Source organism: Acomys russatus, chromosome 12 (assembly GCF_903995435.1).
Source record: "Acomys russatus chromosome 12, mAcoRus1.1, whole genome shotgun sequence".
In the NCBI taxonomy this organism is placed as follows: Eukaryota; Metazoa; Chordata; class Mammalia; order Rodentia; family Muridae; genus Acomys; species Acomys russatus.
Window position 1 is genome coordinate 31,540,985 of NC_067148.1, and position 12,289 is coordinate 31,553,273.

Sequence of the window (12,289 nt, forward strand, 5' to 3'; positions counted from 1 at the left end):
CAATTCTACTTTGAAAGAGGGCATTCCTCCACTTAAATTTCTTCACAATTTATCTTAATACCTATAAACTAAGGTAATTTATTCTTATCTACAAAATACTGAATAAGTATTATTCAGGAAACAAATGTGAACTATGTTTATGCCCATAACAATTACTTATAACACAGATAAACTCTGTTTTATTAACTATGTCTTATAATTAAGAACATTTTTGGCTGTGTAGCATAGCTTACTTAAATTCCCTGAATAACAGTCAAGTTTAAAATTTCTCATCCTGTACTATACTGAAACATAAAATATCTTCCATTTAATTACATACAAATGTACACATTTCTCAACTATCACTGGAAATGAATACAGTTACTTCTAAAAAAAATAGCAGATGAACTGTAACCAATGAATTGGTACTAATAGAAAGCTATGGGGGAAATGGGTTATAAACTTTTCAGAATATCATATACAGTAGTGGCGAATAGAGTGCTAGATATTAGTGTGTCCTACACCCAGGCTCACATTTTCACAAATGATGACCCAATATTAATACATTACCATGAAGTAAAGTTCATTTCTTTGGTTTCCATTTATGCCTCCTGGGTTCATACAGAAAACCATCTTACATATGGTCACTGTGTCCACTCAGCCTCCTCTGCACTGAAAGGTGTCTGAAATGCTCCCTTATCTTAAATCCCTTGAGTGCTTGGGAAGTACTAGTTGGAAGTGCCCTGCAGGATGACCTTGAATATGGAACAATTTCATTCCCCTGTAGTTAAACTAGAATTGGAAGATTTAGGAGGGCACCAACAGAAGAGAAATGGAATTATTTCTCTTTATTATGTGTGCTACTTGTAGCATACATACTGCACAAATACTTGCCTTCAGCAAGGCAGATGATGATATTAACCCTGGTACCAGGCAGAGGCACTTTGTCAGATTGCTTTACTGTAGTGAAGTGGGGTGTTCCTTTCCCCTATAGCTACTGTGGCTTTGGACACAACTGTTTAAGTATACCCAACACTTAACTACTGAACTGCTGAATTGCTGTGATCCACCTCCCTGAAAGAAATACAGTCCACTTATGCCATCTGAGATTCTTCTCTATGAGAAATTTGCCTCTCTTATTCTCTCATATTCTCTCATATTCTCTCTCTCTCTCTCTCTCTCTCTCTCTCTCTCTCTCTCTCTCTCTCTCTCTCTCTCTCTCTCTCTCAGTCTCATACACACACACACACACACACACACATTATTCATTGAATCATTTTTATAATTTAAGACTACAGTTCTTTATTTTACACTTTGCATTATTATTTATCTTGTTGGTCAAACTTTTATAGGCTACAACACTAGAATCTTTCTGGATGGACTCTTAGTTAGGTTTCTGTTGATATGATAACGTCATGATCAAAAACTACCTAAAGCTGGACATGGTGGTGCACCACCTTTAATCCCAGCACTTGGGAGCCAGAGGCAGGCAGATCGCTGTGAGTTCGAGGCCAGCCTGGTCTACAAAGAGAGTTCAGGACAGGCAAGAGAACACCTCCCCAAAAAACCCTAGAGAGTAAAATATTTATTTGAGCTTGCAGGTTATTGTCCATCATTTAGATAAGCCAGGTCAGGAGGTCTAAGTGGTTACTGGAAACCAGGAGCTGAAGGAAAGGCAATGAAGGAACTCTACTTACTGGCTGGCTCCTTGTGTCTTGCTAACCTACCTTTTTTGTCAGGACCACCTGTCCCCCAGTGGCAACAACATACAATAAATTGGACCCTCCCACATCAATCATGAATCAAGAAAGCATACCAAAGGCTTGCTTATAAGTCAGCTTTATGTAGACATTTCCTCAGCTGGGGTCTCCCTTTCCCAGAAGACTCTACCTTGTATTAGGTTGGCAGAAACTAACTAGTACAGAGTCTTAGAATGAGAAATGTGACTCCATTTTTGGATACTTGGCTACTGAGAGCTTTGAAGGCATAGGGCTAGTGGTGGAAACATCTGGACCTCAATGGGCTGCCTATAGAACACATAGCTTCTTTTGGGTAGACTCTACTCTGTGCCTACAGCTTCTCCTCCTCTGTACAGTTCTGTCATCATTAAAATCTCAACAATCTCAACTAAAATTGTTTGTTACGGAAAGGACTGTGGGTGAATTTAAATTGGCAGACAAGGTGAGAACAGAGATAGCATCTTAATTACTAAGGAGAAATTTTTATTGCCAAACACCTTGGTCCATTACTTTTTAATTCAACCTCTCTTCCATACATAGGACACAAGCAGAACTCAGACAGATTCTTTACCATAATTTAACATTACTTGCTTCTAGCTTCATTCCTGATAGACTCCTTGTTCTCTGAAATATCATGAGCTGGGCCTATATTACTTACATTTTTTTTTCAAGATGCTTATCTTCCTAAGAGCTACTAGGATGTTTATTAAACTCTACTTTTGGCACTCAGGGTATTTTCTGACTCAAAACTCCTCCACATTATTCTCAGAACCCAGTCTCACAGCTTGTTAGGAACCACCTGGTCAGGGTTCTCAAGGCAATGACCCCCACTGTTCACTACCAATCATCTGAGTTGGTACTTTTCTTGTTGATTTGACAACTACATGACAAAGCAACTTACGGAATGGGGAATGCAGGTTTCTTCTCACAGTTTGAGGGTACAGTTTCTCATGATAGAAAGACATGATGGCAGGTGCAGGAAACAGCTAGTCACAGAGACAAACTCTGGTGCTCATCTTGCTATGCCCTTTTTTCCAGGCCTGGACTCCAAGCCACGGCCTTATTATTCTATTTTCAGTTTCACCTTTCTAGAAGTACCTTCACATACCTGCCCAGAAGTGTGTTTCCATGGCAACTGTAAATATCATCAAGTGGAAAATGACTATTAACCATCATACTTATATACTTTTACTTTATGTACTTTTTACTTTATGAATTTTTAGAATTATATAAATATTTCCATAAACTTACAAAACTAGCAATTAGAATTGTAAGGTTGTGTTTTAAATTTTAAATAAATTTAAAAGAATCAGTTTAATGTTTATTATGTACCAAAGAAACTTAAAAGCATGTATGTAGAAGATTTTTATCTAGTAAATATATACTTTCACTCTTTAAGATATAAATTGAATAGCTCAAAATTTCTAAATTCTGAGTTACACTTATCCACATAGATGGGACACACAAATAGGTTCAGGTCAGATGATTGATCAATGGCCACACACTCAGGCTGTTACAGGAAAAGGTTTGTTGGCAGGAGACTGGTCTCTGTGTTAAAACTAGCTAAAGAGGTTCAGTCCCTGAAAGCATGCATGGCTTGCTTTCCAGGAGAATGTTTAAGACTAAAACAGCATTTTCTTCTCTAATTTGTGGACTAGGATAATTGGCTCAAAAACACTAACAGTATGATATCTGACAGTCATTTTGCCACTTAGTAACTTGGGTTCAACAAATTATAAATTATCTCCTTCCTACTATAGACAATAGATATTCATACAACCTTTCTTGGACTTGTGTTAGGGACATTATTGCATAAGCTTATTCAATCACTTGACCCATTATGGGTTTGAATATTATGTGTTGGCGTGAGCAATCATGTATAGCACAGAAATTATCCCAAGGATAAGTTTGCATTGACATCTATCTGAAAAGTCATCAGATGCCCAATATGAACTTTGTTCTTGGTGAATCTATTTAAATATGACTTTCTCAGACTGTAATGAGTCTCCAACTGTGAACAGAATCTATATCTAAAAGAAGAAACCTATTTCTAAATCCTAATTGCTCCATTTCCAACATCAAGAAATAAACTCTAGTATTTTCCATCAGTATTTTCCAAATCCAGATTCTTTTCTAAAATCAAGAGGCAAAAACATCACAAATTATTCTATAAGAACAGGTTAAAGATTGCTGAGACAAACTGGGGCACAGAATGGCTTTCAGTGTGTAACACTATGGAAACATAGTCCCTACAACAGAACAAAGACGTACAAAAAGAAAAAATTATACATGAGAACAGGAGAAGGAAGGTTTGATCTGAAGCAAAGGACCAACAAATCAGGTAGTTTGAAATTTCTCCAAATAAAATACATACACTTCTACTTCCTCAGAGAACAGCCTTGAATACTGATCTGCGTTACCATTAATTAATTAATTAATTAATTAATTAATTAATTAAGCTATTTAACTGGCTTCTTATACCTCTACCTCCATCCCAACCCTAATTTCCCTATTTCTTTCTAACCGCCCAAAACTAGGTAGGAAAGAAAGAAGATTTGATGGGAAAAGGGGCATAGACCTATAGGCTACTTTCTACCAATTAGTAACTTTCTATTCCTTGGGGCAAGTCCAAAGTTTGTCATCAGAATCTCCTGAAGTTCCTCAAACCATCAAGCTAGCAATAGCAAACACAAAAGCAAAAATAGCAGCCGGATGAACCAGCACCATTGGGTGCAGCAACAGGGAAGCAGTGGTTACGTTCTTCTTTGAAGTATTCCCTTCTCTCTCTCTCTCTCTCTGGGCTCTGATATTTATCTCCTTTCTAGAGTCCCCAGAGTTAAACTATCTGCATCTGGCAAAGACCATTCCCTGTTAGTGCAGGAGGCAATATAGTTAATGGCTGTGGACAAACTGAAGCAGTCCCATAGCCCACAACTGGGACTTAGACAAAAACATATAACATAACTGGGTATTTAAAGAAACCAAAGCTCTCACTGCAGACATGCCTTGGAGACGTTTCATACGTTGTATTACACTGGAAAGCTATAGAGCCTTTCATGTAGTGCTCAAAAACTCTACATTCAATCCTCTTCATACTTCAGTAGAGATACATAGAACTGGCAACATCTAAATAATTTTATTTCAGGTTTATTTAATGTGTATGTATTTTTGCTTGAATGTATGTATGTGTGCCAATTGTGTGCCTGATGCCCAGAGAGGTCAAAAAAGGCATAAGATCTCCTGAAAATGGATTAATGAATAGCTGTGGACCACCACATGGGTTCTGGGAGCCCTACAAGAGTAACAAATGCTGCTAACTACTGAGCTATCTCTCCAGACTCAGCATGGTGTCATTTTCAATACTAGACCAGGAACATCTGGCAATAACAACCTCCCTGGAAAAAAAAGAGGATATCCATGCTCACAGATACTACAGCAGAGATCATGGAGTTAGCAGTGTTCCGTGTGTTTGCATTCAAAAGAACCACATGGAACAATGTATATCAACATAAAAATGAAGAAATTTAACAGAGAGTCAATTCAGGCTAAGCACTTAATATCATTTTTATACACCCTGTGCTAAACTTAAAGAGGCTGTGTTAACAGAGAAGGAACCCAATGGTCTCTAGCCAATAGGTTATCTATTGTTTTCAGCAGGACTATGGGTTAAAGAACAAATAAAACCAGTTTTTCATAGTGATAACTATTTGCTGTGCATCTGTGTCACAGTATATAAAATTAAAGCCTGACTCATAAAATTATGTTAATTTTCAACCATCTTTTAACTTCACAACATATTGGTCCTAAAGGTAAGTGATTCATCCCTATTTACTACGTGAAAAAACAAAAACAAAGCAAATATAAAAGACCTGAATATTTGCAGGACTGACTTACAAACTACCCAGGTTTACACAATCAATCTCAATTCTTATCTTTTTCTAATAAAGCGGTAATTAAGTCTGAAACCTGCGGACTGTATGTGTGACCTAAATGTGCTCACACGGCCACTAATGAGCTTAAGGAGCCACCATCGTGCGAGAGACAAGGAACAGAAGAATGTTTCCAGGTAAATAGCTTTACCCTGGTCACACAGCAGACAACAGCAGAACCAGTTCTGCTCAGGTGGCAGAAGCAGAAATCAAGAGCCCAGGGTAGAGTAAGCAAATTGCAGGCACTCGTCTTCACTGACAACTTACTGACTTGGAATCACCACAGAAGCACACTTCTGAGCAAGTCTGTGAGGCCATTGATAGAAAGCACTGAGGAGGAAAGCCTCACACTGAATGCACACAGGCAACACCACTCCAAGGCCTGGAGTCCTCGGCTGAATAAAAATGAGGAGTAAGCTGAGAATGAGCAGTCATCTCTCTCAGCTACCTGCCTGGGGATCCATGTTAGCAACTTCCTCACACTCCTGTTCATGACGTCCCTGACATGGTAGACTGCACCTGCAAACTGAACCTAAAGAAACCCTTCCTTCCTTCCTTCCATTCTTTCCTTCCTTCCTTCCTTTCTGAGCCTTTTGTCAAAGCAATGAAAAAGTAACTAATACTGCTGTTTATGTGAAAAGAATCAAGGAGATGAAGCTTTTAGCGTTTCATACACATGTGGTGAAATTTTAAATAATTAGAACACATATTTTCTTCACTATTACTTACAATATAATTCAAACATTCAAAGACACAAAATTAAAATCCAACTACAAAAGGCATTGAAACAGTGCTGTTCTACATTTTAAAGGCTAAAAATTTAAAAGAGAACACAAAAATAACATTATTTTTAATTTTTTAATAATGTTGTATGAATTGTATTACTATCATGAAAGATTTTGTAGCTTCTGAGTTTAGATAAAAGAAAAAGTGTACAGAAAACAACCGAAGACTATTCAGCATAGTCACCATCACACATGCTTTAACAACATGCCATGCATTTTAAGGTGGCATGTCAACGTTTTGCTTTCTTTTTCTTAAATTGTATGCCAACAGTTTTTCCTGAAAGCCCTAGGCCTATACAAAAACACTTCAGGTAGAAAGAAATGGTATGACTCAGTATAAATGAAGAAAATTCACCCAATAACTAAAATGCCAAGTTTCACAAGCCATGGAGATAAGTACAATTAACAGTTAGCAACACATAGGCAAAGTCAAGGTCAGTTACTAGCAAGTCCAAAATCAAAGATGGATAGAGGTACTCTTCAACCACCACTAACTGGATGTGCAGATTTCAAGTAGCACAAAGTCACTCCCTGGTTAGACCTGAGGGTGCAGAGAGCTTGTGGACTGTTCACTGCATTGGCCCATGACAACCTTATTAATTTATTATTTCTTGTTTCAGATACATGTTAATTAATTAAATAATAGTCAATATAGATTTTTAAATACATAATTTTTCTTCATGTTTCCAAATAAATTTTGTATACAAATTTCTGGACAAGAATTACCAAACTCAGTAGAATACCTCAGCCTCTGTCCAGTTTCTGCTAATACCCTATAAAAATTAAGGACAAAGGAAGCTCAATATTTTTTCCAGTCTTGGAAACCCCACCTTCTCTATTTCTCACTATTCTTCAGTAGCTCTTGATTAGACTTGTTTCAACATTGCATATTTCCATGAGAGGCTACACCATTAAGGCCAGTTGGTGGGACACAGCAAACTTAGAGGCACTGTCCCAAATCAATCTTTGATGACTATGTGTGTCCAACATTTTAGGACCTTGGAGCATGTACATTTAGACCAGGTGTCATTCTCAAAATCTATGTATCACCTACATATCTCACCTGAAGCTGTTATGTACTGCTGTCAAAGCTCACATTTTAACCTGTTTGGTTGTTCTTGTTTCTACTACAATGGCTGAGCATTTTCTTCTAACTGTACCTTAATAATTTATTATTTCATGTTTCAATTACATGTTAATTAATCAGATAATAATCATTATAGGTTTTTAATAGATAAGATAGTTTTCTTCATGTTTGCAAATAAATTTTGTACACAAATTTCTGGACAATGTTCTAAAACTTAACTAAAAACCAAAACCATTATTCTACTCATAAAAGTGAATGATTAGCAGTCATAGCAACAGCAAACTGCTTGCCCTAAAAGCTTGAGTTCACCCCACATAAAAAGCACAGCATGGTGGTACATACTTGTCATCCCAGCACTGGGGATATAGAGACAGGGAAGTCCCTAAGACCCACTGATGAGGCAGTCTAGCATATTGGTGAGCTTTAACCCAGTATGAAACCCTGTCTCAAATGAGGCAGACAACATGTCTGAAAATGACTCATGATGTCCTCTGGCCTTCATATGCATACATGTCCTTGTGCACACATATTCATACACACAAACACACATATGAACATATATGTACACATATACACAATAAACAAGAAACAGTTAAGAATTATTTCAATGTAGCTTTGACTGCCTCTTTCCTTACCTTCCCAACAGCTCTGTCTCTTTCCAAGGATGTCAGCATTTTCTCCTTCAGTAAAGCATGGTGCTTCTCATGTAACACCCTTATAGTTGGTTCGTAAGATGCATAATGCAATTTCAGCCTATAAAAGTAAAAGGCCAGCTGCATCATCAGAATAAAATCGTTAAATCAGTGATTTTCATCTAACATCTAATATTTTTTTCTCTTCTTTCATCCAATTTTCGTGTGCTTATGAATAAAAATAAGTAGCCATGTAAAGGTCAGCATGGCAGGGCTAAGAAACAGAGAGTGCTGTTTCCTGTGTAATTTCAGTCTAGTTTGGGTGAGGGGTGAATACAGACTGGAAACCATATTTTCCTTACCTACTGTCCTATTTACCAGCAGCACTTTTTGCTGTGTTCAAGTGTGCACTCACATGACTGTTGCAGTTCTTTGAAATTTAGAGAGTATATACTGCCGGAAAGAACAGTACTATGTGCCTGTAATCTCAACACCCACAGGTGGAGACAGAAGGACCATGAGTTCAAGGCCAGTCCCAGCCATATAGTTATTTCAAGACTTAATCTGGGATGCAGGAGACCTTGCTTCAAAAACTGAAATCAAAATTTTAAAAAGTGATAAATATTCTTATATCAATTAACAATTCTCAAAAAAAAAAAAAAGGAGTGCCACAGAAGGGACAGGAGCTCCACGAGAAGACATTCAGATCCCACTACCCAGGGCACAGGGGGGCCTGTGGAGACTGACGCACCAACCAAGGACCATGCATGGACTGGACCTAGGCCCTTACACAGATGTAATCAATGGACAGCTTGGTCCTTATATGGGTTCCCTAGTAAGGAGACTGGGGGATGACTCCCCCCATGCACTCTGTTGCCTGCTTTTCAATCATTTTCCCATGGCGAGGCTGCCTCACCAGGCCACAGAGAAAGAGAATGCATTCAGTCATGATGTGACTTGATGTGTTGGGGTGAGTAGGGCACCCGTTCTCTGAGGAGCAGAGGAGAGGTGATAGGGGAAACAGGGAGGGAGGGCGGGACAAAAAGGAGAGGAGGGAGGGGGCTACGACTGGGATGTAAAGTAAATAACAAAATTTTGAAATTTTTAAAACAGGGAAGTGCAAACAATATGTGAATAACAAGAAACCAGAGGTTTCATTTATACCAAAAAAAGATACATGAGCACATGTTTGATTAATGTCATATTAAGAAAATTAAATATAAAATATATTTTTAAATTAATGTGTCAATGTGTCTGTATCCTGCATGTGTGCAGGTATCCAAAGAGACCAAAAGAGGGTATCGGATCCCCATGGATAGAGAGCTACACATGCTTTTAAACTGCCTGGCATAGGTCCTGGGAATGGCACTCAGGTACTATGAACATGCTCTTAAGTATGGGGCCATTTCTCTAATGCTGAAAATAATGTGTCATAACAGATAATACTACTTAGTATAAACACCTTCAAAATTTTGCTTGATTGCAAAATGCCTTCAAACTATACTTTAATTTTTACTGAAGGATATTTTATATAAAGTAAAACATATAGATCCCAAGTATCAGAGTTAGAAGTTTAGATTAATATGCATATCGATTAAGATCATATATTTATCAAAATATAGTAGTATTCCTAACATCCCAGAAACTCTGGGATTGTATATTTCGTGTCAGAATATTTTCTTACCAAAAGTTCTTTTCTTTCACTAAGCCCAATGCTTTTCAGGTTATTCTGTACCATATATTGGTAACTGCATTTCATTCCATTAGTGATCAGTATTCTTTTACATATATGCTTATTCTTTGTATAAAAATATCGTAAGTGTACACTGCAGTGTGAGCCTTCGGATATTGGAGATGCCAAAACTTCAGGACAGCTACTGAGGCTGTAGGCACAGGATGAAGCTCCGAGCCAGGGAGAAGTTACATGTGCTGCAGGTGGCAGACACCCAAGGGCGAGGCTACTCAAGACCCTTGTAGTAAAGAAAATTCCATCACAAGTTCCAGATACCAGATAAGCACATGAAGGGTCAGCCATCTGCCCTACTGGGTTTTAGTTTGCTTTGGTGTGATACTTTGTTATACCACCATTCTTCCTGTTTGGAATGGGACTATTTACTCCATACCATTATATCTTGTAAATATGTGCCTTTTTTGATTTTATAAAGCCTCACATTAAAGAGAATGCTTTGAGTTCTAAGCCAATTGGGACTTTTGAACAGTGCTAGAAATATTAGCTACTATGGCACCTTAGCAAGTTCAAAAAAATTTATTCAGTACTATGAGATGGAAGCCCATGGGACAAGGGTATATCTTAGAATTTAAGTGTAAAGTGTAACTCATAGCTTCATAAATTTCCATACTGGGTCTCCAGATCTTGATGTTGTTAGGGAAGGCAGGGGAATCTTCAGGAGCTTGACTCTAGAGCTTTTTTAGCCTGGCCCCTCTTCTTGTTTACTCTCTATTTCCTAATTGCAGGTAAATGTGATGAACCAGCTTCTCACACCTGCCCTGCCATGATGCCACACATCCCTCTATCTATAAACTGCAATAAACCTTACCATCCCCAAATTCCTTCTTGACTGGTGTTATGTAATAGCACTGATAAAAGTAACTAGTTCAGTGTGCCCATTTTAGTTACACATTTAACATGTATGAGGCATATATTTAACCATAAACACCTAGTCTTTCTATTGGATATCATGTATTTGTAATATCCTTGTCCACACATAATGGTTTACATTCTCTTAAAGCAAGCAGAAGGTCACTTTATTTAAGGGAAATAAAACTGATTTCTTGCTTTACAGAAAAAGAACTGAAGGAGGAGAACTAATGAAGGGGGAAACATAAGCCTGAATAATGCCTCCAAAACAGCTTCTAAAAGGGCAGTCATAAATTGAAGCTAACTTGGGCTATGCCTTCTATCCCAGTGCAGTGCTGTTCTTTGTCCTCCATGGTTCTTCTGGTGAATATTCTGTGCTCCTACATCACTTGGTGCTGCTGCTCCTAGAACTCTGTCTCCCAGTGGCAGCCTGAGCACGTTACTCACCTTCAGAAGTCAGCTCACTGGCGGCACACTCCTGAGGCCCTTCTATTATACCACTCACCAAGACTGTGTCCTGACTGACATTTCTTTGTATTTGTGTTTAACTTCTCAATCACACACTCCAACAGAATGAATATTCCTTCAATTCAGGGGCCTAAACTTCCTAGCACATAGACTTAATGGACAACTTTATTTAAACAGTCATGCTGATCAAATCATGGTCATGTCAATTACTAGTCTATTTTTATCACAAGAATATATATCAGAGGTATAACCCATATGATTCTATAGATAAGGTAAAATAGAGAAGGTCTTCAAAAACCTCAAAGACATACAGAATATGGCATTTAAAGATCTTTACATTAATTTAAAGATTCTTTGACAATAAAACAGGGTAACTCATGGCTACACCCAGCCTACCTCAGAGAAGATGATGAGCATAAGTGAACCTTCTTATGGAGATGGCTTCAAATGTGAGAAACCAGACACTGGACAAAATGTCCTCATTTCTGGCACAGACAGAATTCTGCCTAAAAATGGGCAACCATAGATGTAGGCACAGTTAATGGCCAAACTCTGCCAGGACAGAGTAAACAAGTCCTCAATAGTTCCTGCCTCACAAATACGTCTTTCAAATATATTGGGCCAGAAGGCTGAGGATGATGCTCCAGCATAATAGTTTTGGGTGACTGTTCAGGCAGCAAACTGTCTCTGTCATTTCCTCATTTGGGAAGCTACTAACCTGCAATTCTTGTATACTAAGATAATTAATTTTATTCCTTCTCAAGTGGCTGATGGGGGTGAAGACCAGGTAATTTAGTTTTACAATTACGCTTAGTTGTTTAGGGGTTAGGATTTTTTTAGGTCTAGATAGATATTTTAAGTTAAAAGAGATGAAATATGATAGATATTGATTTACAGTCAGAATTTTAGATACACCAAGATAGGAAAGATGTTTTCTTCAACTTGCCAAATACAAATAGTCAAAACACTATGGATGTAACATTTATATAACTCATGACTGTTTTGTTGTTCTTCTTGCTATAGGTAGTTTACTGTTTATATGTATAATAATATAAATGTATATGTAAAAAA

General features: G+C 37.7%; 1 protein-coding gene across 1 annotated transcript in view; it reads right to left on the minus strand.

The window, feature by feature from the left end:
• Positions 1-12,289, minus strand: part of Spag16 (sperm associated antigen 16) — an 848,530-nt gene that overhangs the window by 788,074 nt on the left and 48,167 nt on the right. Inside the window, exon 7 of the mRNA XM_051154139.1 lies at positions 8,155-8,272. Within this exon, the coding sequence (XP_051010096.1) occupies positions 8,155-8,272 (118 nt within the window). The remainder of the gene's footprint in view (positions 1-8,154; positions 8,273-12,289) is intronic.